The sequence below is a fragment of the Melozone crissalis genome, unplaced genomic scaffold (genome assembly GCF_028551555.1).
Source record: "Melozone crissalis strain CALT ecotype California unplaced genomic scaffold, PUWL_Pcris_2 ptg000075l_1, whole genome shotgun sequence".
In the NCBI taxonomy this organism is placed as follows: Eukaryota; Metazoa; Chordata; class Aves; order Passeriformes; family Passerellidae; genus Melozone; species Melozone crissalis.
In genome coordinates, this window is record NW_026535852.1 from 1,504,401 (window position 1) to 1,526,635 (window position 22,235).

The window sequence follows — 22,235 nt, forward strand, 5'->3', positions numbered from 1 at the left end:
ACTGACCTGTGTTATCAGCTCTAACTGTGCCTGCAGGAAAATCAAACAGGACCATTGCATAAGGGAGGATTTCTCAGCTCCCTTCTCCCTTCTCAGAGCCCTGAGGGATTTTTCAGCATCTGCTGTAAAGACCCCTCTCCTTATCTCTGAAACTTATAATCATCCCAAAGATTTCATGAGTCTTTGCCTGGAGTGAAAATAAGAAATAGCACTCCCAGCCTGAATGATTACTTGAGCACATTTTCCACTAGGTCTTGTTATAAAAGGAGAAAAATCCTCCTGTCTTCTCCCTCGCACACCCAGTTTCTCTTTGGAAAAAAAAAAATAAAAAGTCTAAATCACTGTAAGTGACCCTGGTTTAGCCTTGGCAAGCCATTCACAGCAGCTCTCAGGCAATCCAAGTGAGACACAAATATAAAAGATGTCTCCAGGGTCCGTTTCAATGGGAAGAGCAGACACCCTGCACTGGCTCCACCACTGGATTATTTTCAGCAGGAAGCACAGACAAGGAAAGAGCTGCAGCAGCTTTTACACCTCCACCAGCTGACCTGCACTGCCCAAGGTTGTCCTGAGAGCATTGCATGGGCAAATTCTGCCATCTCTGCAAAAATAAAATACAATTTGTGTAGATGAAGGAGGGATCTGTGCCAGGATGCAGCTCAGCCCACTCAGAGCTGGCTGCAAGGGCAGGGCTGCAGCTCCCTGTGCCAGGAGGAGCATCCTGACAGCTACAAATGCCATCCCCTAAGTGCCTGCACAGATGGGTGCAGCAATTCATCAAGAAGATGCTGCAGATTTTATTCCCTGAACAAAAGTGCTTTGACTTTTTTTTTTTTTTTTTTTTGTTTGGCACAGCAGAAATGTTCCCAGGCCTCTGCCAGCAAGATTTGGAGGGTGGGTTAGCAGGCCTGAATATTTCAGGAAAAAAAATTATAACTAGTATGGAGAAGGGATGCACAGAGGTGGGAATGAATGGGAGAGAAGGAGGTTTGCAGGCTTTTGGGCAGAAATAGGGAATTTTTTTAGAGAAAGGGTGGTTGAGCTCTAAAAGGGGCTGCCCAGGGAGGTATTCAAGGAATGATGGGATGTGGGAAATCATTGCCAAGAAGGATTTGAACAGAAAAGGAAAGGAAGGAAAGGAATGACTGGATTGGGAAATCATTGGGCACTGGAAGGGGCTGCCCAGGAAGGTGCTCAAGGAATGGCTGGATGCAGGAAATCATTGCCATGAAGGATTTGAAAAGAAAAGGAAAGGAAGGAAAGGACTGACTGGATTGGGAAATCATTGGGCACTGGAAGGAGCTGCCCAGGGAGATGCTCAAGGAATGACTGGATGTGGCACTCAGTGCTCTGGTTTAGGTGACCAGGTGGTGTTTAGTCAAAGGTTTGACTCAATGATCTTGGAGATCTTTTCCAATTAACCATTCTCTCATTCTGAGATTAAAATAACCATTTCTGAATCCTTTAACGTGACGGAGCTGGAGTTCATTGGGATTTTGCTGGAGTGGGGAGCAGCCCTGTAAAAGCAGAGAATTTCAGTCTGTTCAGTGGGGCAGGGCAGGTGCTAGAGCACTCCTCCTTGGGTGGCTGCCACCAGGTGGTTCCAGTAGCTCATCTGCTCAGCAGGTTTGATCCCATGGCACGTCACGATTTTCCTGAAGCGAGGAACAGAGAACCTGATCCTTTCTGGGAAAAACGTCTGCTCCGAGTGCAGCTCCTGCAGCTGAATCTTTAATTTGTCCAGGCACAGCCCTATGAACACATCCTCCAGTTTGATGAAGGGAACACTCTCAGAAATGTTATAGATCTGGCTGGCCACATCGCTGGATAAAACATATCCAGTCCCGGAACAAAAGGGTGGGTAGGTCGCTCCTGGATACTCTTCCCTACTCACATACCACTTACTCCTTCTTGTCCTGATGGGGTACTCATGCAGTTTTAAAAACCCTGTGAAGAACCCAGTGCTCTTCTTTTTCCTCAGGAGCAGCTCGGTGAGGTAAAACACGTTGACAAACACGTCCGTGTCAGTTTTCATGGCGAAGCTGGCCTGGGAACAAAACCTGTGGATCCACTCCATGCCCATCATGGTTTTCAGGGTCAGGTTGTAGTAGGTGTCTGTGAAGTTCTTCTGGATGATGTCTCTGTATGTCTGGCTCTCAGCAGCCAGGCCAGCCTGCTGGCTGGGCTCCCCAGGGCTCCCCAGCAGGAACAGGGTCACCAGGCGCTTCCCAGCCACCGTCCTCTCCCTGCCCCAGCTGTGCCTGATGGCCATCCTGGCATCCAGCTGCTGGAACGAGCACGCCACCAGCAGCACCAGGAAAGGGGGGTCCTTGTGGCAGTCAACGTCTGGGAGCTGGGAGAAGTTCCCTTCCATTCTCCTGAAGGGCTCCGTGGGGAGCAGGTAGCCCTGGCTGCTCTCACAGAACAGGCACAGCTCGGTCCAGGTGTGGAAAAGCCAGAGGCTGGCGCTGCTGAGCCCCACCAGGCAGACAAACAGCCTGAACTTCCTGGAATCCATCTGAAAAGGAACAAAGAGGAGCAGCACATCCATAAAAGTAATCTCTTGTTCCTCTCAGTGCTCCTCTGCCAAGTCCCTGCACGGGGATTCAAAGCCAGGTCAGCTCTGAAGGGAAGCTGCTGTTTGAGGGCACTCAGCCACCTGCATTTCTCCTCCTGTCACCTCCAGGAGATGTTCTGCTGGCAGATTCACACTTGGACTTAACCTGAATCCGCCCTCCAGGCCAGTGTGTCCTCAGAAACCACACAAGCCTGTCCATTAACACCAGGTTACCCAGGATGGTCCTTCAAGCCCTCTCCCCATTTTCAGCATCCTACAAACCAGGTTTAGACCCACCAGGGCCAGAGAAGGAGCAGAAGGGTGTGGTGAGATGGGGCTTGGTCTCTTCTCCCAAGTGCAAAGCAGCAGAACAAGAAGAAATGAAGCTGATGCTTCAAGCCCCCTCCCCATATTCAGCATCCTACAAACCAGGTTTACACCCACCAGGGCCAGAGAAGGAGCAGATTTATGTATCTGTCTCAGAGGGGAGAGAATAACAATTACAGTCTTTTGGGTTGCAGTGTTTTGGGGGTTTTTTTGAGTTTTTTATTTGTTTGTTTTGTTGGTTTTTGTGGGTTTTGGAGGTTTTTGTTTGGTTGGTTTTAGTGGGTTTTTGGTTTTTTGTTTTTGTTTTTTTTTGTGGGTTGTGGAGTTCTTTTTTTCTGTTCGTTTGTCTTGGTTTTGTTTTTTGTTTTGTTTTAGTTTGGGTTTTTTGTGGTTTTTTTTTTTGGTGTACATACCATGTTTTTCCATTTGTGCCTGTGTCCCAGAGCCAGCAGCTGTCCCAGGGTCACAGCCAGCCAGGTTCCTCTCATCTTCATCACCTCTGCCTCCCGTGGGGCTCTTGCACCAACCCAGAAGCTGCTCCTGATCCCTTTGCTGGAGGGGCCATGAGTCACATTTCTGAAGCTGGGTCAGCTGCTCTGAAAAAGAGAAAAGAACCAAAACAGCAGGGGGTCACATTATTATTTAATGTGATGTTGCAGCCTGTGCAGAGTTTGAGTGACTCACCAGGACATGCTGAGGTGAGAAGGGGCTTCTCCTATTCCCCTTCCTTTTTTAAATGAGAAAGATCTAAACAACAACAATGCTCACTCATTTTACCTTGTAAGAGATTAATGAGCTGGATATATGGTTATAAATCTAATAGAAATTTTTGAGTGAGAGAAAAATTATCAAAGCAACCCCCAGATCCTTACAGTGCCAAAAATATGACACATCTCCATGAATTAACCTGGTGAGAGGAGTTCAGGGCTTGAGTTGCTCATTCCAGTAAGCCACAGTAAGCCTATTTTAGAGCACTAGGATGGGGCAGTTTTTAGCAGGGCACCTTCCTCCTACCCCTTCCTTCACAAGGAATTGTATCTGGCTCCCCTGAAAACACAGCAAACCAAGTGAAACTATGCCTAGAGCTGCAGATTTCATGGAAATTTGATTTCTGCCTTCTGACCAGGAATGTTCTGTGTAGACTTCCCCAAATCAACTCAGTGCCTTCCTTTTGCTCAAATTCCCCTTTTCAGGCAATCAGAGGTTTTGCATTGCAGGATTGAAACTCATTTGGAAGTTCCAGGTGTCTCTGGAACCAAATCCTGCTCATTTTACCCCCAAGAATAATCCCATTGACTTCTGGGAATTCTCAAAGCATGAAACAGGGAGAACTGGAGTCTTGGTTCACTGGAACTGCTCCCACAGTGAAGTGCATTTTTGCAATGATTCACTAATCAATTTTGACAATATTTCAAAAGTTCACATTTCTTCTGGCACTTAAATTTTAATTCACTTTATCCTTAAATAGAGTAATTCTCAGATCTGATTTTTTCTTGTATTTATAGCTCACAGTAGTCTTGTAATTAACTTTACAACTGCTTTAGTTAAATACATATGTAAAATTGTGTGAGATTATACCTGTGCATTTATATTATATGTACATACAAAAGATTAAACAAAAATCTGCTCTGCATCTGTTCTCACACTTTTCAGTGTCCTGGGAGGAAGCACATGAATGACCTGAATTGTGTTTTCAGGACAGGAAGGTGTTCTGAGGTTGACAATGGAGATGTAGAGAGGTTTTTTCCTGTCACCAGCTCACAGAAGACTGTTTGAGAGTCTGATATTTCTCTGTTACAGAAATTCCAGAACATGTACAAACCACACACTGAACTAAGGAAACAATGGAGAGCAACATTCTGTAAAAATCCACGAAAACCTTTCCACAAATGTGCAAGGTGCCATAACACACAAGAACCATTTTACAAGATTTCAGTAGAATCAGACTGATGTAAAATGACCATTACTTATTTTTGTTTCCAGCATTGGTAACAGATCTAAAAAAAACTTGTAAAATGTCCTTGATTTGGACAGCTGGGTGAGCAGCCTCCCACCTTTACCATTTTTTCTTTCCAGAACCAGATTGCCTTCCCCTTTCAGCCCATGTGTGAAGGAGCACACACACAAAAAAACCACAGACACACACAGCTGGGCAATGCAAATGCTGCCAAATGCATGCAAATTGTAAATATTTTATTTTAGAAGCTTTGCAAGTGGCACAGGCATCCATGGATCCTCTCCCAGGGATCAAGGGGTGGGCAGTGGCAATGATAAGAAGAACCATGGAATGGTTTGGGTTGAAAAGGACCTTAAACATCACCCAGTGCCACCCCTGCCATGGCAGGGACACCTTCCCCTGTCCCAGGCTGCCCCAGCCCAATGTCCAACCTCCAAGGGAAAGGATGATAGACACACAAGCTGCTTCCTCCTCTTGCCAAGGCCATATTTCTTCAAAAACCATCCATTCAATCCTTGCTTTCAGATGAACAGGGATGTTTCTGTACACTAAATTTGTTTCTGAACACTAAAATTGTTTCTGAACACTAAAATTGTTCCTGAACACTAAAACTATTTTATATTAATGCAGTCAGGGCAGTTCCTCGGAGCACTGAAGTTTCTCTGTCAGGGAATTCAACCACCCTGGTGTTGTCTCCTTACCCCTGAGATGCTGAGCCCCCCCTCCCATCCCCATTTTGCATCAAAGCAAGTATTTCTGGTTTTATATAAAGTCCTTCTGCATGATGAAATATTTGATTTTTCTCTGTGCTTTCAGTTAGAAATCAGGGGTTTTAATTATCTCAATATTATTTCGATCTCTTGTTGTTCCAACTGCAAAATATTTGCAAAAAAATTTGCCTGTTCCATGTCCTAGAGACTTTTCTTAAGCTGACTGGCACTTCATGGGTCTCTGCAGCTGTGGCTTGCATGGAATCCTGGCACCAAACCATGTGGGAACTGCAGCCTCTGCTCACACTCACCTGAAATAAACACATAGAAAAAAAAGACTCTGCTCTCTCCCAGCATCTTAAGAGGAGCTGAAATGTTTTATTCTCTTTGTTATTTATCAAATCCTTGTTTTTCTTGAGACTGTCTCTTTTAGGCAAGTCACAATACTTCATTTTCCAGCACAAAGTGTTACAGCAAGTGAACACAAACAAGTAAACACTGCAATTATTACAGATGACTCCACAAATGCATTTTGTAGCAGTCCCCAGGTTGGTGGCCAAGAGTTAAGCCAACCTCATCAAAGAATTTTCTTATTTCTGCCACTCTTCCATTGCTTTTTCTATCCATTTTTGTCTGCTGGGCTTCAAACTCATTCCTGATGTAAGTTAACCTTCTCGTCCCATAGTAGCAAATTTTTCCTTAAGGCCATGTGGTTCTGTGGAGCCTTGAGAACATATCCAGCAATTAATTACCTTTCATATTTCAGCTACTTGAAATTCTCATAGGAATTTTCATGCCTAACCCCTCTGTGAAACTCCAAAAATTTTTTTGGCAAACAAAGATTTTGGTGAACTATGGAGACACCTCTTACAGATATGAGCAATACTCCAGTTGCTCATATCTGTAAGTTACTTTATCCTCAATTTTATTCTGGCTGGGGATAATAATTTAAGTTTAATAGTGTAATTCATTCCTTCTGCCTTTCTTGTGACCAGCATGGAGTGTGTAAATCCCACTGGATTCCCAAGCCTTGCTAACTTATCCCACAATTCCTGCTATAAAATGAGATCCTCTGTCTGATGGCATTCCTAGAGGAGCTCCAAAGCATGGAAATAACTGATTTAGAAATATTCCCACTACTTCTTTTGCCATGTTGGTGCAACAGGGAAATGCTTCAGCCACCCAGAACAGGGATCCACTAAAAGAAATTTACAGCTCTCTTTGCATGGAGGTTCTGTAAAGCCAATTTGCCAATAATCTCCAGGAGAGTTCCTACATTTGATAACCTCCATCCCTAATTTATTCACTCAGAAACTATTCCTTGTCCAGCAGGGGTGACTGCCCATCCACCAGGGGGAAATTTAGAATATAAAATTCTGATTACCTGAATTTTTGTGCTATATTCTGGTTTGATATCTCTGTAACTGTGACTGCTCACAAACAGTAGGGCCAGCCTTGGCATGAGAGAATAATTCAAAACATTTCACAGGATCTAGGAAGCCCAAAGCTGGAGACCTCATCAGGGCTTTTTGAGTCATTTGAAAGCAGCCTGAGTAGCATCAGGCCATATAATAAAGTATTTCTGTATTTTAAAGTATTTATGTATTTGAAAGTATTTATGGCTATAAACTCTGTTTGGCTATTACTATATAAAATATTTAAAACTCCATACAAAGGGTGAACTAATAATTCAAAATTCCTTTAAATCTATTACAGTGAGCCATTCCAAATTTATTTATTTATTTACTTTTTTTTTTAGTGTGGTTATGAGTGTTTTGGGTAATTTAGCAATTTTTGGGTTAGTTAACCATTTTATTAATTGCTCCTGAGTCTTGTACTAACTGCAAGTCTTCACAATTCATATTTTTCTGGCAAAACTGGAGTTCACCAACAGCCTGTACCTTAAAATTTTCTTAATCTTAGGTAATGAGCTTTTTCAATGTTTTAATTTTAAAGGATATTGGTTTTGTCTTACCAGGCCATTGTCTGATTCAATTTGGTTCTCACAGGTTCTGCTCTTTTTGATTTTCCAGGAATCTCCCTGGCCCACACAAAGGGGATTACTGCATCCTTAATTCTCTTTGGGATAGGTTCAGATTGGGAAGTCAGTGTAATATAAAAATTGAAGTTTACATGTATTTAGACTCAGAGATTTTAATTTGAATGTATCCTTCCTGAAACTTGATTTTTGTACTTAATTTTCCCAGTAAGTCTTTCCTTAATAACAGTTTTGGGAGTTAGGTACAAAAATTGATGGGTTATTTATTTATTATATTATACTTTATAATATCATAAATAAATAACTCATTATTGTTGTTATTATTGTTGTTACTATTATTATTGTTGTTATAGTTATTATAAAATTTAAACTTTTAATTATAATAACTTTTAAAAGGCTATTATAATTTTTCTAGTTTGAACTTAACAGGTTTGAAAAAGGGGCAGAGTTCACAAGTTCCAGTGGCACCAACAATTGTGATGGAGGCATCTAAATTTCCCTTGCATTTAATACTGACTAATTGGTATTTAATAGTGAATAATTGATATTTAATAGTGAATAATTGGTATTTAATACTGACTAATTGGTATTTAATACTGACTAATTGGTATTTAATACTGAATAATTGGTTCCTGTGTCTTCCGAAAATTGCAGGTTCTGATTTCTTGGGGTGGCTCTTACCAGAGGCTCTGCTGTTGCCATGAGAGGCTTTGGAGGAGTCCTGGGTTTTTCCTGAGCATACTCCTAATTCCAATATTTATATTTATTTTGTAATTTGTGTGTTGATGAGTTCCCAATCTTCCTAATGAAGATGGGGAACTGAACCCCTTCCCTTGTCACAGGATTCCTCCTTGGGGTTAAGAATTTTTGCTGTTTTCTTTTATAATTGCTATTATTCTCTGTTTAGTTCTTTCCTTTCCTTTCCTTTCCTTTCCTTTCCTTTCCTTTCCTTTCCTTTCCTTTCCTTTCCTTTCCTTTCCTTTTTTGATACACTGCCCATGCAACATCCAGTAGTTTACCTGTATTAAAACCATCCATTTCTTGGACTTCTGGTAGTTTTATTCTAATATCATCTAAGCATTGTCCTATGAAAATAAGAGCCAAGCCACTTTTACCTTCCTCCCAAATGTTTTCTTATCTTTATTTCTCCCTTATCCATGCCTGCAGCTGCCCTTTTCAGTTCTCTATGCACAGGACTTTACAGCTAATTCTTAAACTTTCATTTTTCATTTACAATATAAATGCTGGTACCTGTTCCACCAAAATATTAGAACACCAGGTTTCAAAATCTCTGTTTTAAAATACCAGAATGCCAAGTTTTAAAATATCAAAGTAACACATATTTAAAATATTGAAATACTAAGCTCCAAAATACCAAACCAACCCAGTTTCAAAATATCAGAATACCAAGTTCCAAAATGCTAAAATAATTCTGCCTCAAAATACCAGAACATCAAGCTTCGAAATATCAAAGTAACCCAAGATATTCAAGATATTAAATTCTAAACCACCCAATTCCAAAATACCAATTTTCAGGTGGCTTATGTGGGCAGGATTCCCAAACTCAAGAGAATGCCTCAATGTCACAGTGGGTTCCTACCTGTGTCCAAAGGAATCTGGGGGAATCTGTCATTTTCTCCAGCATGGAAAATCCCAGAGCCTCAGGGGACACCAGGCAGTTGTCCCATGTGGGTTCACCAGAAATGGCACCAAAATTGGCAGGAATAAACTTTTCTAACTTTCTTTCTGTTGCTTCTTTTTATATAATTTGCCAAAAACCCACTGGAGGGTTCTTTATCTGTTCCTCCACTGTCCCAGACACGTTTATCATCCTCTGGGCACGCCCCCACATCATTTTATATAGAAAACACATTCTTTTATATTTCTGCTTGCCAGTTAGTCTTTAAACTCTCTTAAAGGGGAGGTGGAAATGTTTGTTCTCTGTGGTTTTTATCATTGGAATCCTATGAAGAAGGTGGCCAAGGTCTGGGATCCCAATCCCAAACTCTGTATTTTTCAAATCCCTATTTCCACCAGATTCATCCCTCCTCCACCCTGCCATTGGTTGGCTTTGGGGTCCCTCTGTTCACACGTCTGACCCTGGTGCAAATCCTTTGTGCTTCCCAGACATCAAGCCATGGTTACTCCTATGCCAAAACCTAATTACTGCCTCAGAATGAACCTGACATCTCCTTTAATGAGTGTGATTATCTGAAGAGCTCCAGGAGATGAGGGCTGTGTGCCAGAGAGCTCAGGGAGGCAGGGAAGTAGGTCTGGAGTCCCCTTGGAAATATCCATTTTTTAAAAAATAACTTTTCTTACCTTTTCTGGGGCAGAGCTGCTGTCAGGCTCAGCTGCTGATGTTCTGCACCCAGGTCAAACACATCAGCCAGGGAAAAACCCAAACCACAAATGAGCAAAAGTGCTTTGGGCCACCTGCACAAGTCCTTGCTTTGTAAAAAGACTGAAACAGCCCCAAAATCAGAGGCACAACTCGAGAGTGGGACCAGGAGCTCCAGACTCAGATCCTGCACAAAGTCAGCAGCATTATTCCCTTTTGCCTCTCCTAATCACTGAATGGAACACATGCCCTGCTATAAGGACTGGTAAAAGCTGCTAACTCCCAATTTTCCTTGGAATAAAGCCCCTAAATTGCTTTTCCATAAGCTCAGCATGACACAGAGAAGGATTAAGCACACATAGATAATAAGAAAATGTCAAGAACAGCAGAAAACTTTTTTTTTTTCCTAAATGCAAGAGTTTCAGAGGAGCAGGGGCCAGTCTGGAGCTCTCCAAAATGACATTTCTGCTGATGCAGAGCCTGGCTCACCAGCTTTATGAATTAACAGTGTGCTCACCCAAACTGGGAGGCAAAAAGAGTGGAAACCCAAAAAAATAAGAGTGCAGGACAAAGGGAAAAACTTTTTGTGCTGTATTTTCTGAACCTTTTTCCCTTTGATACCTGTCACCAGCCTCTTCTCCACACACACCAGTTTCTATCACTTCAGCACTGAGTTACTGGGGTTATTAATGGCCAAATCCTCTCCCTGTCTTTTCCTTTTTGTTCCCTTTTTTTTTTTTTTTTTTGGTTTTTTGTGAGTTTTTTTGTGAGTTTTTTTGTGAGTTTTTGGTTTTTGTCATTACTTATGGCCAAATCCTCTCCCCTTTTTTTCCTTTCTTTTTTTTCCCTTTTTTTTTTTTTTTGTGGTTTTTTTTTGTGAGGTTTTTTTGGGGTTTTTTTGTTTCATTTTTGTTTTTTGTCATTATTTATGGCCAAATTCTCTCCCTTTTTTCTCCTTTCTTTTTTTTCCTTTTTTTTTTGTGGTTTTTTTTTTTGTGAGTTTTTTGGGGGTTTTTTTGTTTCATTTTTGTTTTTTGTCATTATTTATGGCCAAATCTTCTCCCTTTTTTCTCCTTTCTTTTTTTTCCTTTTTTTTTTTTGGTTTTTTTTTTTTGGCGAGTTTTTTTGGGTTTTTTTGTTTCATTTTTGTTTTTGTCATTATTTAGGGCCCTTTTATTTTTCTTTTTGTTTTTCGCCTTTTTGTGTGTGTGTGTGTTTGTTTGGGGTTTTTTTTGTGAGGTTTTTTGTTTGTTTTTTGTTTCATTTCATGTCTTTTTACATAATTTGCCAAAAACCCATTCCAGTGGGCTTCTGGCAAATTATGTAAAAAGAAGCAACAGCAAGAAAGTTAGAAAAGTTTATTCCTGCCAATTTTGGTGCCCGTTTCTGGTGAACCCACACAGGTTTTTTTGTTTGGTTGGGGTTTTGGTTTTTTTTTTTTGTTTTAGGGTTTTTTGGGGGGCTTTTTGGTTTTGTTTTGCTTTGTTTTGTTTGGTTGGGGTTTCTCTTGTTTGGGTTTTTGTTTGTTTTGTCGTGGGTTTGTTTTTGTCTCGATTATTTTCATCTCTCTGGTTTTTCTCCCATTTTTCCCTCCCAGGCCTGCTGTGATGGGATCTGCATGGAAAAAATGGGTTTTACTTTAATCTTGCCATGCTTTAAACGAGCCCCTGGTTCTCCAGAAATGTTTTCTGTCCAGGCAGTGGCTCTGTCCCAGAGCCATCAATTAGAGATCAGATAGAAAAGGAGCATTTCTGTTATGGATTTGCAAATCCCACTGCGTGGCCTGGCTTATGCTCTGCCTTTATGTTACTAATACCCATTTAGCTGATTGACCCTGTGGCTCCAACAGCAGATTGAATTTTCTTTGTGGAAGGCTGGGCTGGTTTTTATTTACCACCTGGGGTTTTGATAAGGAGAGAATTAAGAATAATTAAAAATATGCATGGTTAAAAACAAGTGAATTATGAATTTTCTAGAGGAAGAAAAATTAGAGTGAGATGTTACATTCTAGATTAAAATGAAATACCATTTAGATATATACAGATATATGCATGGCCAACATGGCCTAAACACTGGCACAGCTATAATGAGCAAAGAAACATTTTTCACAGCAATCAAAGAAAAACCGTGGTCAAAAAAAGGGAGAAATTTCAAAATATAAATTGGTTAAAATTCAGGTTTAAAAAATTCAGGCTTAAAATTGGTTAAATTGCTCAGTACCTGGCACAGCTATAATAAGCAAAGAAACATTTTTCACAGCAATCAAAGAAAAACCATGGTCAAAAAAAGCAAAAAAATTAAAATATAAATTTAGGTTAAAATTCAGGTTTAAAACTGGTTAAATTGCTCAGTACCTGAGCAAGAGTCTCTTCAAGTTTCACTTCCTTGCCCTATGGTGCTATGAGGTTATTTCAGAAAAGAAATAACCCACAAGAACTGACCCACAATAACTCCTTAACCTCACCCAGACAGAGGCAAATTTGCATCATTTCCTCCTGAATTGTATTTTCTGTGCCACACAGGGCACCTTACTGGTGGTTAACCACAGTCCCAGCAGATTGCTCAAATATTTAATAGCTGCATCTTTTTACAGAAAAAAAAAAAAAAACCCAAAACATTTCTGGGCTTCATCCACTCAGAAAAGTGTTTCCAACTCAGATCCAGAAGTGTCACCTTGGATGTGGAAATTTTCACATTACTACTACTATTATTATTATTATTGTTATTGTTATTGTTATTGTTATTGTCATTGTTATTGGTTGTGGTTCAATATTTTTATTTTTATTTTTATTTTTATTTTTATTTTTTTTTATTTTTATTTTTATTTTTATATTTGGTTGCAATGGCCCAGACCAGGTGTCCTTGGGTCCTGCCTCTGTCCCCACCCGGATGCCCAAAGGAAAATCAAGATCATGGCAGGAGGGAAGGCTTTTGTGACACAGGAATCTTTTGAACCAGAGGATGCATCTTCCTCCTTATTAAAAAGAAAAAATCAAGAGCCATTAGCTCTTAATGCACCTTGATCTCATCCACCCAACTTGCTCACGACGTCTGTTTTGAAAAGCCAAAAAGGCATCCTCAGACCCAGATGCAATTTTTCTCTCAAAACCAAAACACAAAAAGTTTTTGTGTCTTGGAGTGACTCAAAGTGAAACAGTCTGGCAGGAGGTGCCAGTGCTCTGGTAATGTCACAGGAAATAAGTGCTGCAAGTGAGGAGTCAAAAAGAAATATATAGAATTCCCAGGGACTTTAGCCAAGCTAAGGAAGCTCGCTGCTATTTTAAAATATCAGCTCGCTTTCTCAAGCCACCTGCAACATTCTCTGGATGGATCCTGGCCCTTAAACACCCACAGAAATGTTGAGTTTGGGTGTTCTGAGGGCCAGATCCTTTTCCCAGGACGGAGGGGATGCTGCAGTGAGGGCTCAGGCTCCTTTGGAGAGCTCAGACCATCCATGCAGGGACACTGCACAGGACACCCAGTGCAGTCCCACTTCCCCTGCAGGTGCTTTGTGTCCTTTCCAGGAGCACATTTGGACACTTTGGTCTTGTTCCACTTGCGCAGGGGATGCAAATACAGCAGACAGGCAGCCAGCCAAGGGCATCCTCTCTCATCCTCTCTCACAGGCAGGGAGAAGAGCAGTGCCCTGGGGCACTCTCATCTTGGTAGCATTTTTCCCCAAACCTTCAGCCTAAAAGCCTTCTCCTCCTCCTCCTCTTTCTGTCCTCCCTTCACCTGCTGAGTGCCAACCATCCCTGTCTGGATTTCTCCCCAATGCTAATAGACTCTTCTCCTAATTCTTCCTCTGTTCCTGCAACACCACCACGTTCCTTTTATCCCTGATGCTAATGGGCACATTTAACTTATTTCAGCATGGCCTCATGAATCAGCAATTTTACCCTCCTTGCTCTATTCCAAAGCCCAGATCTCAGCACAGATAAGCAATTGTCCAGCACGGGATGAATCAGAGCAACCTGACCCTGTGTAAACCCCTGTGCTTCATTGTGCTGAGCAGGAATCGAACCCAGCTCACATTCCCCCTATCTTCATAAACAAAGTAATGAGGAAATTTCTTCCTTAGGCTCTTGTTGCCTCTACCAGGACTCCAAAAGTCCAGTTCTCCAAAAAATTCTATGCCCCCAAACCAAATTATTTATTGCACCTTCTTTTACAAGTAGTACTGGTGGTTGTTTTTCCTTATCTCAATGCAAAAGAGAAATAAAACTGGAAATGGTTATTTCAGATAGAATGAGGATCTTGCTCTTCTCCCTTGGAAACAGCCTCAAGACACATGAAGGAAGAAGTAAAATAGCACTGAAGAGAAGTGATAATTATGCAAGTTAAAAAAAAAAAAAAAAACATTCAAAATGGAAAAATTGCCAATGAAGATATTCCAGTACCACTCCTAAATCTCTGACTGCTGCTCATTCCTGATGCTCTCGCTGTAGGATGAGAACCACTGTGGGATGTTACATTGCAAATGTTTTTTTTCCCTATTTTAAGCTTGGGGAGCACTTGGAGCCGGTGAGCAAGGTGCTCCTGCTTTGCCCTTTTGTTTCATTCTGCCTCTTGGCACAGTCATTTTTTGGTGTTTGGAACTTTATACTCCCCTAACAGCTGAACTAAGTCTTTGCATTCATGTGCCTGTTCAAGCATCAAGTCTGGTACTTTGGGAGGAAAAAATCTTCCTGGCCAAAGGAACACAAATCCAGCCATGGGGCCCTCATGCTGGCAAATCCTTTGTCAATAACTACTTGGCTTTAAAAGTGCTGATTATACACAGAAATATTTGTGGGATCTGGGCCAGTGGCTGTGATTTTAATTACTTACCTGTGCCCTGTGGATATTCTGTTTTTCAGCATTTTATCCGAGCAGGACAGCAAGGAGAATGCTGCCCTGGCTTTGTCCTAACTGATCTTGGTCTTTATGTGGGGCTGCCAAAATGTTGCCCCATAAAATCCAGCAAGTCAGGTTACTCATTATCCCATTTTCACCCCCAAATCTGTGTGTGACACCCCTTTTACCAGGGGAAGGGCACAGCAGCCCGGAGCTGGGACACCCCTGGATAGGGAGGGCTGGATTTGGATCCCGGTTTCCAGCAGGGTCACACCTGCAGCCCCCTCTGCTCTGCTCTCCCTCTCACACACACCAGAGAGTTTGGGAAAGTTGGAGCGGCGGCTCCGAGGGCCATCCAGGGATGGAGGGAGGGAAAGGAGAGAAAGGAGGGAAGGGAGAGAGAGGAGAGAAAGGAGAAGAGAAGGGAGAGGAGAAGGGAAGAGAAGGAGGGAGAGGAGGAGGGAGAGAAGAAGGGAGAGAAAGGAGAGAAGGGAGGGAAGGGAGGGAAGGGAGGGAAGGGAGAGAACAAGGGAGAGGCAGAGAAGAGAAGAGAAGAGAAGAGAAGAGAAGAGAAGAGAAGAGAAGAGAAGAGAAGAGAAGAGGAGAGAAAGGAGAGAAGGAAGAGAAGGGAAAGAAAGGCAAGAAAGGAGAGAAGGGAGAGAAGGAGAGAGAGAAGGAGTGAGAGAAGAAGGGAAGAGAAGAAGGGAGAGAAGGGGGAGAGAAGGAGGGAGAAAAGAAGGGAGAGAAAGGAGAAGAAGAAGGGAGAGAAGAAGGGAGAGAAGAAGGGAAACAAGAAGGGAGAGAAGGGAGAGAAGGAGGGAGAGAAGGAAGGGAGTCCCTGTTCCCGCTCCTACCTGCAGTTGCCGAAGGCAGCGGCGCCTCCTCACCCCGGGCGTCCGCAGCGCATCCTCCGGCCCTGCGGCTCTTCCCGCCGGGATCTGCGGGATCTGCGGGGCTACAGCTGCCCGGCTGTCCCCCTGCCACCCCGGAGCCCCGCTGTGCCCAGCCAGGGGCTCATCCTCGGGCCGGCTCCGGCGGCAGAAGCGGAGGAAGGCGGGGATGCGGCCGCGGTAACCTGAACTCCCCGCTGCCGCTCCCCTCCCTCCTCCCTCCCTTTCCTCCTCCCTCCCTCGGTGCCGTGGGTAGCAGACCCTCTGAACCTCTGCTCCAGGTCAGCAGCTGGCTGTGGATGGGTTTATTGGGAGTGTTTGGGGTGGGAGGTGGGCAGCAGCGTCCTGCCAGGAGATGGAGATGGAAATGGGAGCAGCGGCAGCGGCTCCTCCCGGCGCTGGGAAAGTTCGGCCGGGCGCTCCCAGCCACCGACAGAAATCTCCCTCTGCTCCAAAGCCCGCACTGAGCCACCCCCGGAGGGGTTTTCCTGATGGAGAATGACATCCGAACGCAAAACCACCGCGCCGGGGAAACGGGAAAGCGAGGGGAGCAAACCTCACCCTGCGCGCAACGCGGGGTGGGAGCATCCCTGACTCCCCTGTCCGCCTGATCCCCGGGCTCAGACAGCATCCCTGAACCTGGACCCCCGAGCTGTCCGGGCTCAGGACAGCATCCCTGACCCCCTGTCCGCCTGATCTCCAAGCTGGGCTCAGGACAGCATTCCTGAGAGCCCTTCCCTGGATCCCCCTGTCCGCCTGATCCCCGGGCTCAGGACGGCATCCTTGAACTTGGACCCCCCTGTCCGCCTGATCCCTGGGCTGTCCGGGCTCAGGACAGCATCCCTGAGCCCCTGTCTGCCTGATCCCCGACTCAGGACAGCATCCCTGACCACCCTGTCCCCCTGCCCCCCAAGATGGGCTCAGGACGGCATCCCTGAACCTGGACCCCCTGTCCGCCGGATCCCCGAGCTGTCCGGGCTCAGGACAGCATCCCTGACCCCCCTGTCCGCCCGATCTCCAAGCTGGGCTCAGGACAGCATCCCTGACCCCCTGTCCGCCTGATCCCTAAGCTAGACTCAGGACAGCATCCCTGACCACCTTCCCTGGACCCCCGAGCTGGACTCAGGACACCATCCCTGAACCTGGACCCCCCTGTTTGCCTGCTCCCCGAGCTGTCCGGGCTCAGTCCAGCCCTCAGCACCCAGCCTTTGCTTCAGGGCAAAGTCCGAGCCCAGGCAGGACACCCGATGCCTCCCCAGCGCCAATTCCAACACTCGGAGCACGTGGAGAGAGCTGATTTTACCTTTGTGAGCTGTCCCCTGGTGACAGCGACCAGCGGCAGCTCCGCGGCACAAACAATTATTGAAGCAAATGGCTCCGGGGGAAAGGCATTGCTCTTCTGAACGCTGCGAGCTACAGCAGGAAGAAAAAATAAAATAAAATAAAAACACCAACCAAACAAAAAACCCAAAACCTCCCAGACAAACGTTACTGATAAAGCCTCACATTCAATAGCAAAATATCCCGGGCCCTTGGAATTTCTAGCGAGAAAATGCTCGCTTTGATTTGTCGTTGTCATTGTCTTTTTTTTTTTTTTTTTTTTTTCTCTCCCTTTGAAACAGGTTGTTAGAGCGCAGCGCAAGAAAACACGAGACAAATCAATCACTGCGAGCTGCTGGCAGCTCCTTTCTCCTCCCCCTCCGCTCCAAGGCTGGAGATGGAGAGGTGGTTAAGGAGACACACACAGAACGCTGCTTGCTTGGTGTGCTCTGCAGGAGAAACACGAGTGAGAAGAGAGGTCCAGATCCACTTCCAGATTTGCTGCAGAAAGGAAAGCTTTTTCTTTTTTTTTTTTTTTTTAATTATTCTAAAAACCACTCCTGGGTAGCTTTAGTTTCCTGCAGTGAGGAAGCATTAGCACCTGAGAATGCCTGTGCCTCCCTCTGCATGCATGACTCTCTCCTTTGTACTCCCAAGTTCCCAAAAAATCTTGCTTTAGTTTTGGGAAAGTGCTAACACTTCCTTTGTCACGGCCTGACCCACACAGCTACTGAGCACACAAAAGTTTCTGCATAAAAATTGTCTGCCCTGCACCTGGAAATGAGGAAGGTTTGGGCCTTTTCCCATGGAAAACCGGAGCACAGTGCTGGGGCTGGGGCCCCAATCCCTGCCCACATTGCTGCTGAGCATCACAGCTCACTGGCTGCCATCAGGGCAGCCTTAAAATGAAAATTATGGAATCACAGATTGATTTGGGTTGGAAAAGACCTTAAAGCTCATCCAGCTCCACCCCTGCCATGGCAGGGACACCTCCCACTGTCCCAGGCTGCTCCAGCCCCAGTGTCCACCCTGGCCTTGGGCACTGCCAGGGATCCAGGGGCAGCCCCAGCTGCTCTGGGAATTCCATCCCAGCCCCTGCCCACCCTGCCAGGGAACAATTTCTTTCCCATATCTATTCTGACCTGTCCTGCTTCACCCCAAGGCCATTCCCCCTGGTCCTGTCACTCCATGCCCTCGTGAAAAGCCCCTCTGCAACTCTCCTGTAAAGCATTAACTGAGAGGGGCTCAAAGGTCTCCCTGAAGCCTCCTCTCCTCCAGGCTGAGCAGTGCCAGCTCTCCCAGCCCGGCTCTGTAGCGGAGGAGTTGTTGGGTTTGGTGTTGCTGAAATGGCTCCCAAGGTATTAAAGAGTCTTTTTTCCCAGCTCCACGACCAAAGAAGAAGTCGAGATTCCTCAGCTTTGGTTCTCAAGGTTGTTTATTTTTTCTTATCTATCACATTCTTTCTCTGAGATCTGTCCAGCAGGTTGGGTTCCAGGCACACTGACTGCCCTTGGGGCAGTGTTAGCTTTTTATACTAAGAACTGTGTGTACTTTATTTACAATAATTTCCCAATACCCATCACCTAAGTTAGACAGTCTGTCTCTACTCTAACCAATCCAGAAATGCCACCATCACAGCAGAAGATGGAGGACAAGAAGAAGAAGGAGAAAGACAGGACACATCCATCTTGCCTCTTGAACCCCCATTCTAAAAACCCCACAATTCTGCTTTTTCACCCAGTGATAAATTCACTATCATTCTATTCAAACTCTTGTGGCCTGTAACTCCTCACACAAAGTTGGGAATTGTTTCCATGGGTTAAAATCAAAGGCACAGGTGTTTCTGACTCCGTGCCAAGGTCTCTGAGCCCCCTGCCAGGGTCTGGAGTCCCCCAGGGCAGCCAGAGGAATGTCCTGGGTGCTCGTGTCCCTGCTCCAGACTCATTCCCACAGCTCCAGGTTTTCCTCATGCTGGCACCCAGAGCTGGATGCAGCCCTGAGCACTGCAGGGGTGGCTGCCAGGGCAGTGTGGAGGGGCAGAATTCCATTGCCAATCCACACAAAGCATTTTCCACTCCCTCCTGCCGGGCCAGGCACCCCCAGGTCACTGCTCCCAGGCTGCCCTGTGAGTTTTAGCAATTTACTAAATTCTAAATTCTCCATGGTGTTTAGGCTGCCCAGCTGTCAGCTCCAGGGCACTCAGAGCACTCCCTGCACGGGCAGATTACACAGCCCAGGGTCTGGGAGGGGCACAAGGGGACAGAAAATAAACTCTGGAATATCCAGCCTTCATGCTGGGAAAAAAAAAACCCACCCAATAAGCACAATTAACTTCTCTCTGCCTCTGATTCAGGACTGTTTGCTGTGTGAGTCCAGCCCTACCCCAGCATCTCAGCAGAGTAATGCACACATGTGCCTGCATTTCCAACATATATCTACATGAAATCAGGCCTGAAAGAGTGAGTCAGGGTCTAAATCAGCATTGCAATTGAACTAAAATAATCTAAGGCTGCTCTAAATGCACACAGCTTTAACCTGTCACATCAAATGAAAATTATGTACTTAAACTGTAATCTTCCTGCTCCCTTAGTCATCAAAAGAGGCCAGATCAAATTAAAAAAAAAAAAAAGAAAAAAAAAGAAAAAAAAAAGAAGATAAGATAGTGTGGATGCTGTTCAGAGGATGAGGAGGAGGTGGGGCTCATGGAGCAGATATTCACAGAGCCATTAAAGTTGGAAAAGCCCTCCCAGTCCCAGATGTGCCTTGTCCCCACATTGTCCCCAGCCCAGAGCTCTGAGTGCCACATCCTGGACATCCTTGGACACCTCCAGGGATGGGGACTCCAAACCTCCCAATGTTTAATCACCCTTTCAGTGAAGAAATCCTTCCTGATGTCCAATCTGACCATCCCCTGGCAAAACCCGAGGCCATTCCCTCTTGTCCTGTCCTCTGGGAGCAGAGCCCCCCTGGCTGCACCCTCCTGTCACCGAGTCACAGAGAGTGACAACGTCCCCTCTGAGCCCTCTTTTCTGCAGGCTAAAAAAACACCATGAAACTCAAAATTCTGCTTGAACCAAGGGGTGTTTCTGCCTTCCAAGCCACACACAGCCCCAGACTCAGCCCCCAGCACTCCCATCCATTCTCCAAGCAGAAAAGCAGCACCCTGAGCTGCTGGTGGCATCGGTGGCTCTGTGTTGTCACCTCCTCTGACATGGCCTGGCTAAGGGACAGTAAATATTTCCACACCTGTGTTTGTCAGAGCCTGGGGCAGGCAGGGATAAGGTCAGGCTGCAAACACCCCCCAACAGATGCCATAGCTTGGCTGGGCTTGTGTGGTAGAATCAGGTGACCCCCCTGTGGAGAATCATTGGCACCTGATTCCATTGATTCAGGAGGCTGAACAACTATTAAAAATTTACTGTATTACATGAATACTGTACTATATTAAAGAGATACTATACAAAGATAAATACTAAAGGAAAACCCATGACTGTCTGAGAGAGCCAGGACACAGCTCTGACCCAACTGGCCAAGGAAACAAAACAATCCTCAGCAGAATCCAATTGACAAATCCCTTCAGGCAAACAATCTCCAGAACACATTCCACACATTCCACATGTGCAAAACACCAGGAGCAGAGAATAGAGATAAGAATTGTTTTCTCTTCTTCTTTGAGGTTCCTCAATGCAATTCCCAGGAAATATCCTTGGGAAGTTGGGCCTGCCTGCTCTCTATGAAGAGAGCTCTGGCTACAATTCACCCTTCGTATTATAATATAATGAATATATTATTTTAATAATATTATAATATATATTAATTATAACCATATAATTATAATGTATAATAATTATATCATACTATAATTATTTCTTAATATAATAAATTATAATTCTTATTAATATAATTATTTAGTATTTCTTTAATATTAATTGAATATTTACTATTTATTTAATATTATTTTATTGATTTTAATTTATTCATTATTTATTTGATATTAATATTAAGTTATACAATATAGTTAATATCTATAGTTTATATTATATTTTAATATAATATAATAATTAATTTTATTATTTACAATATTACATAATACAAATTATAATTATATTGTAATCAATTAGCAATTAATAATTATAATATTTTATTATTATAATTATATAATTAGATGTATAATTTATATTATTATATAATATAGTATATATTATAAAATATATATTATAATTATATATTATATATGTTATATCTATGATGGTATAATATTAATTATTTTAATTAATAATTACATTTATAATTAATTATAATGTATTGTAATTATATATAGTGTAATAATTATTGTATATAATATATATTCTATTATAGATAGTAATACTGTATAATAATATAATATAATTATTGATATAATTCTTATTACCTACCAAAGATGTAATTAATATAATTAATTTTTATTATAAAATATAATTCTTATTAATTCTTAATTAATTCTTATTATAATAAAAATAAAAAGAAGACTTCATTTACAGTTCTTCTGCTGGGCCCCCTTCTTCTCTCTGTGCTCCTCCAGGAAAAACCTGGGAGACAGAATTACGTCTCTCTGTTCAGAGAATGTGAATGTCACAGGCTTGAGGTTTGCTACGTTTTGCTTTTTCACCAGGATGAAAAATGTGAGTGGGAGCTCTGTCCTTGTGTTTCTCTGAGCACAAGTGGGGTCAGGTACACAAACTCCTACAGATGAAGGGGAGCATCCTTGATTTCCAGCCTGCCACTTGCTGTAGCAATGGGATGTTTTGATGGCTTCACTGCCTGACTGCACTGGAAGCTTTTAGGATATTCACTCTAATGCAAAATCAAACCAAATTTTCATGCAGAGCTTTTCAAGATTTTTCTGGAGAAATTTTCTACAGATTTCTTTCTTTCAGTCAGAAGGAGGATTTTTGTTGAAATAACCCCCTCAGGCCTTCAATGGGTGCAGTTTATGTCACAAAGACACAACAGCAGTGCAGATCAATCTAATTTGAGGAAAATTGTTGCCAATAAAAGCTACTTGTGAGGCAGCAAAATGATTTCTACCCTCAGCTTTACAGGATTGTAATTCTACTGATGCAAAATTGACATGTTTTACCCAGAGCAACTGTGGCTGCCCAATGTCTGGAAGTGTCCAAGGCCAGGTTGGATGGGGTTGGAGCAATCTGGGATAGAGGAAGGTGTCCCTGCCCATGGAAGGGGATGGAATCAGATGAATTTTAACATCCCCTCCAACCCAAACCATTCTGTGATTCTGTGGTTCTAAGCCCACACCTT

General features: G+C 43.5%; 1 protein-coding gene across 2 annotated transcripts; it reads right to left on the reverse strand.

Moving 5' to 3' along the window:
- Positions 1-997: 997 nt before the first annotated feature.
- B3GALT5 (beta-1,3-galactosyltransferase 5) lies at positions 998-17,271 on the reverse strand. Of its 2 annotated transcripts, XM_054290033.1 has the most exons (4): positions 17,124-17,271; positions 16,921-17,030; positions 3,298-3,480; positions 998-2,518 (listed from the first exon to the last, which is right to left on the reverse strand). In XM_054290033.1, exons 3-4 carry the CDS (start codon positions 3,376-3,378, stop codon positions 1,565-1,567), a joined length of 1,035 nt encoding a protein of 344 aa, XP_054146008.1. In that variant the 5' UTR covers positions 3,379-3,480; positions 16,921-17,030; positions 17,124-17,271; the 3' UTR covers positions 998-1,564. The 2 variants fall into 2 exon arrangements, with proteins under 2 accessions (XP_054146008.1, XP_054146009.1); XM_054290034.1 differs by lacking the exons at positions 16,921-17,030; positions 17,124-17,271 and adding an exon at positions 15,582-15,901.
- Positions 17,272-22,235: the final 4,964 nt, after the last annotated feature.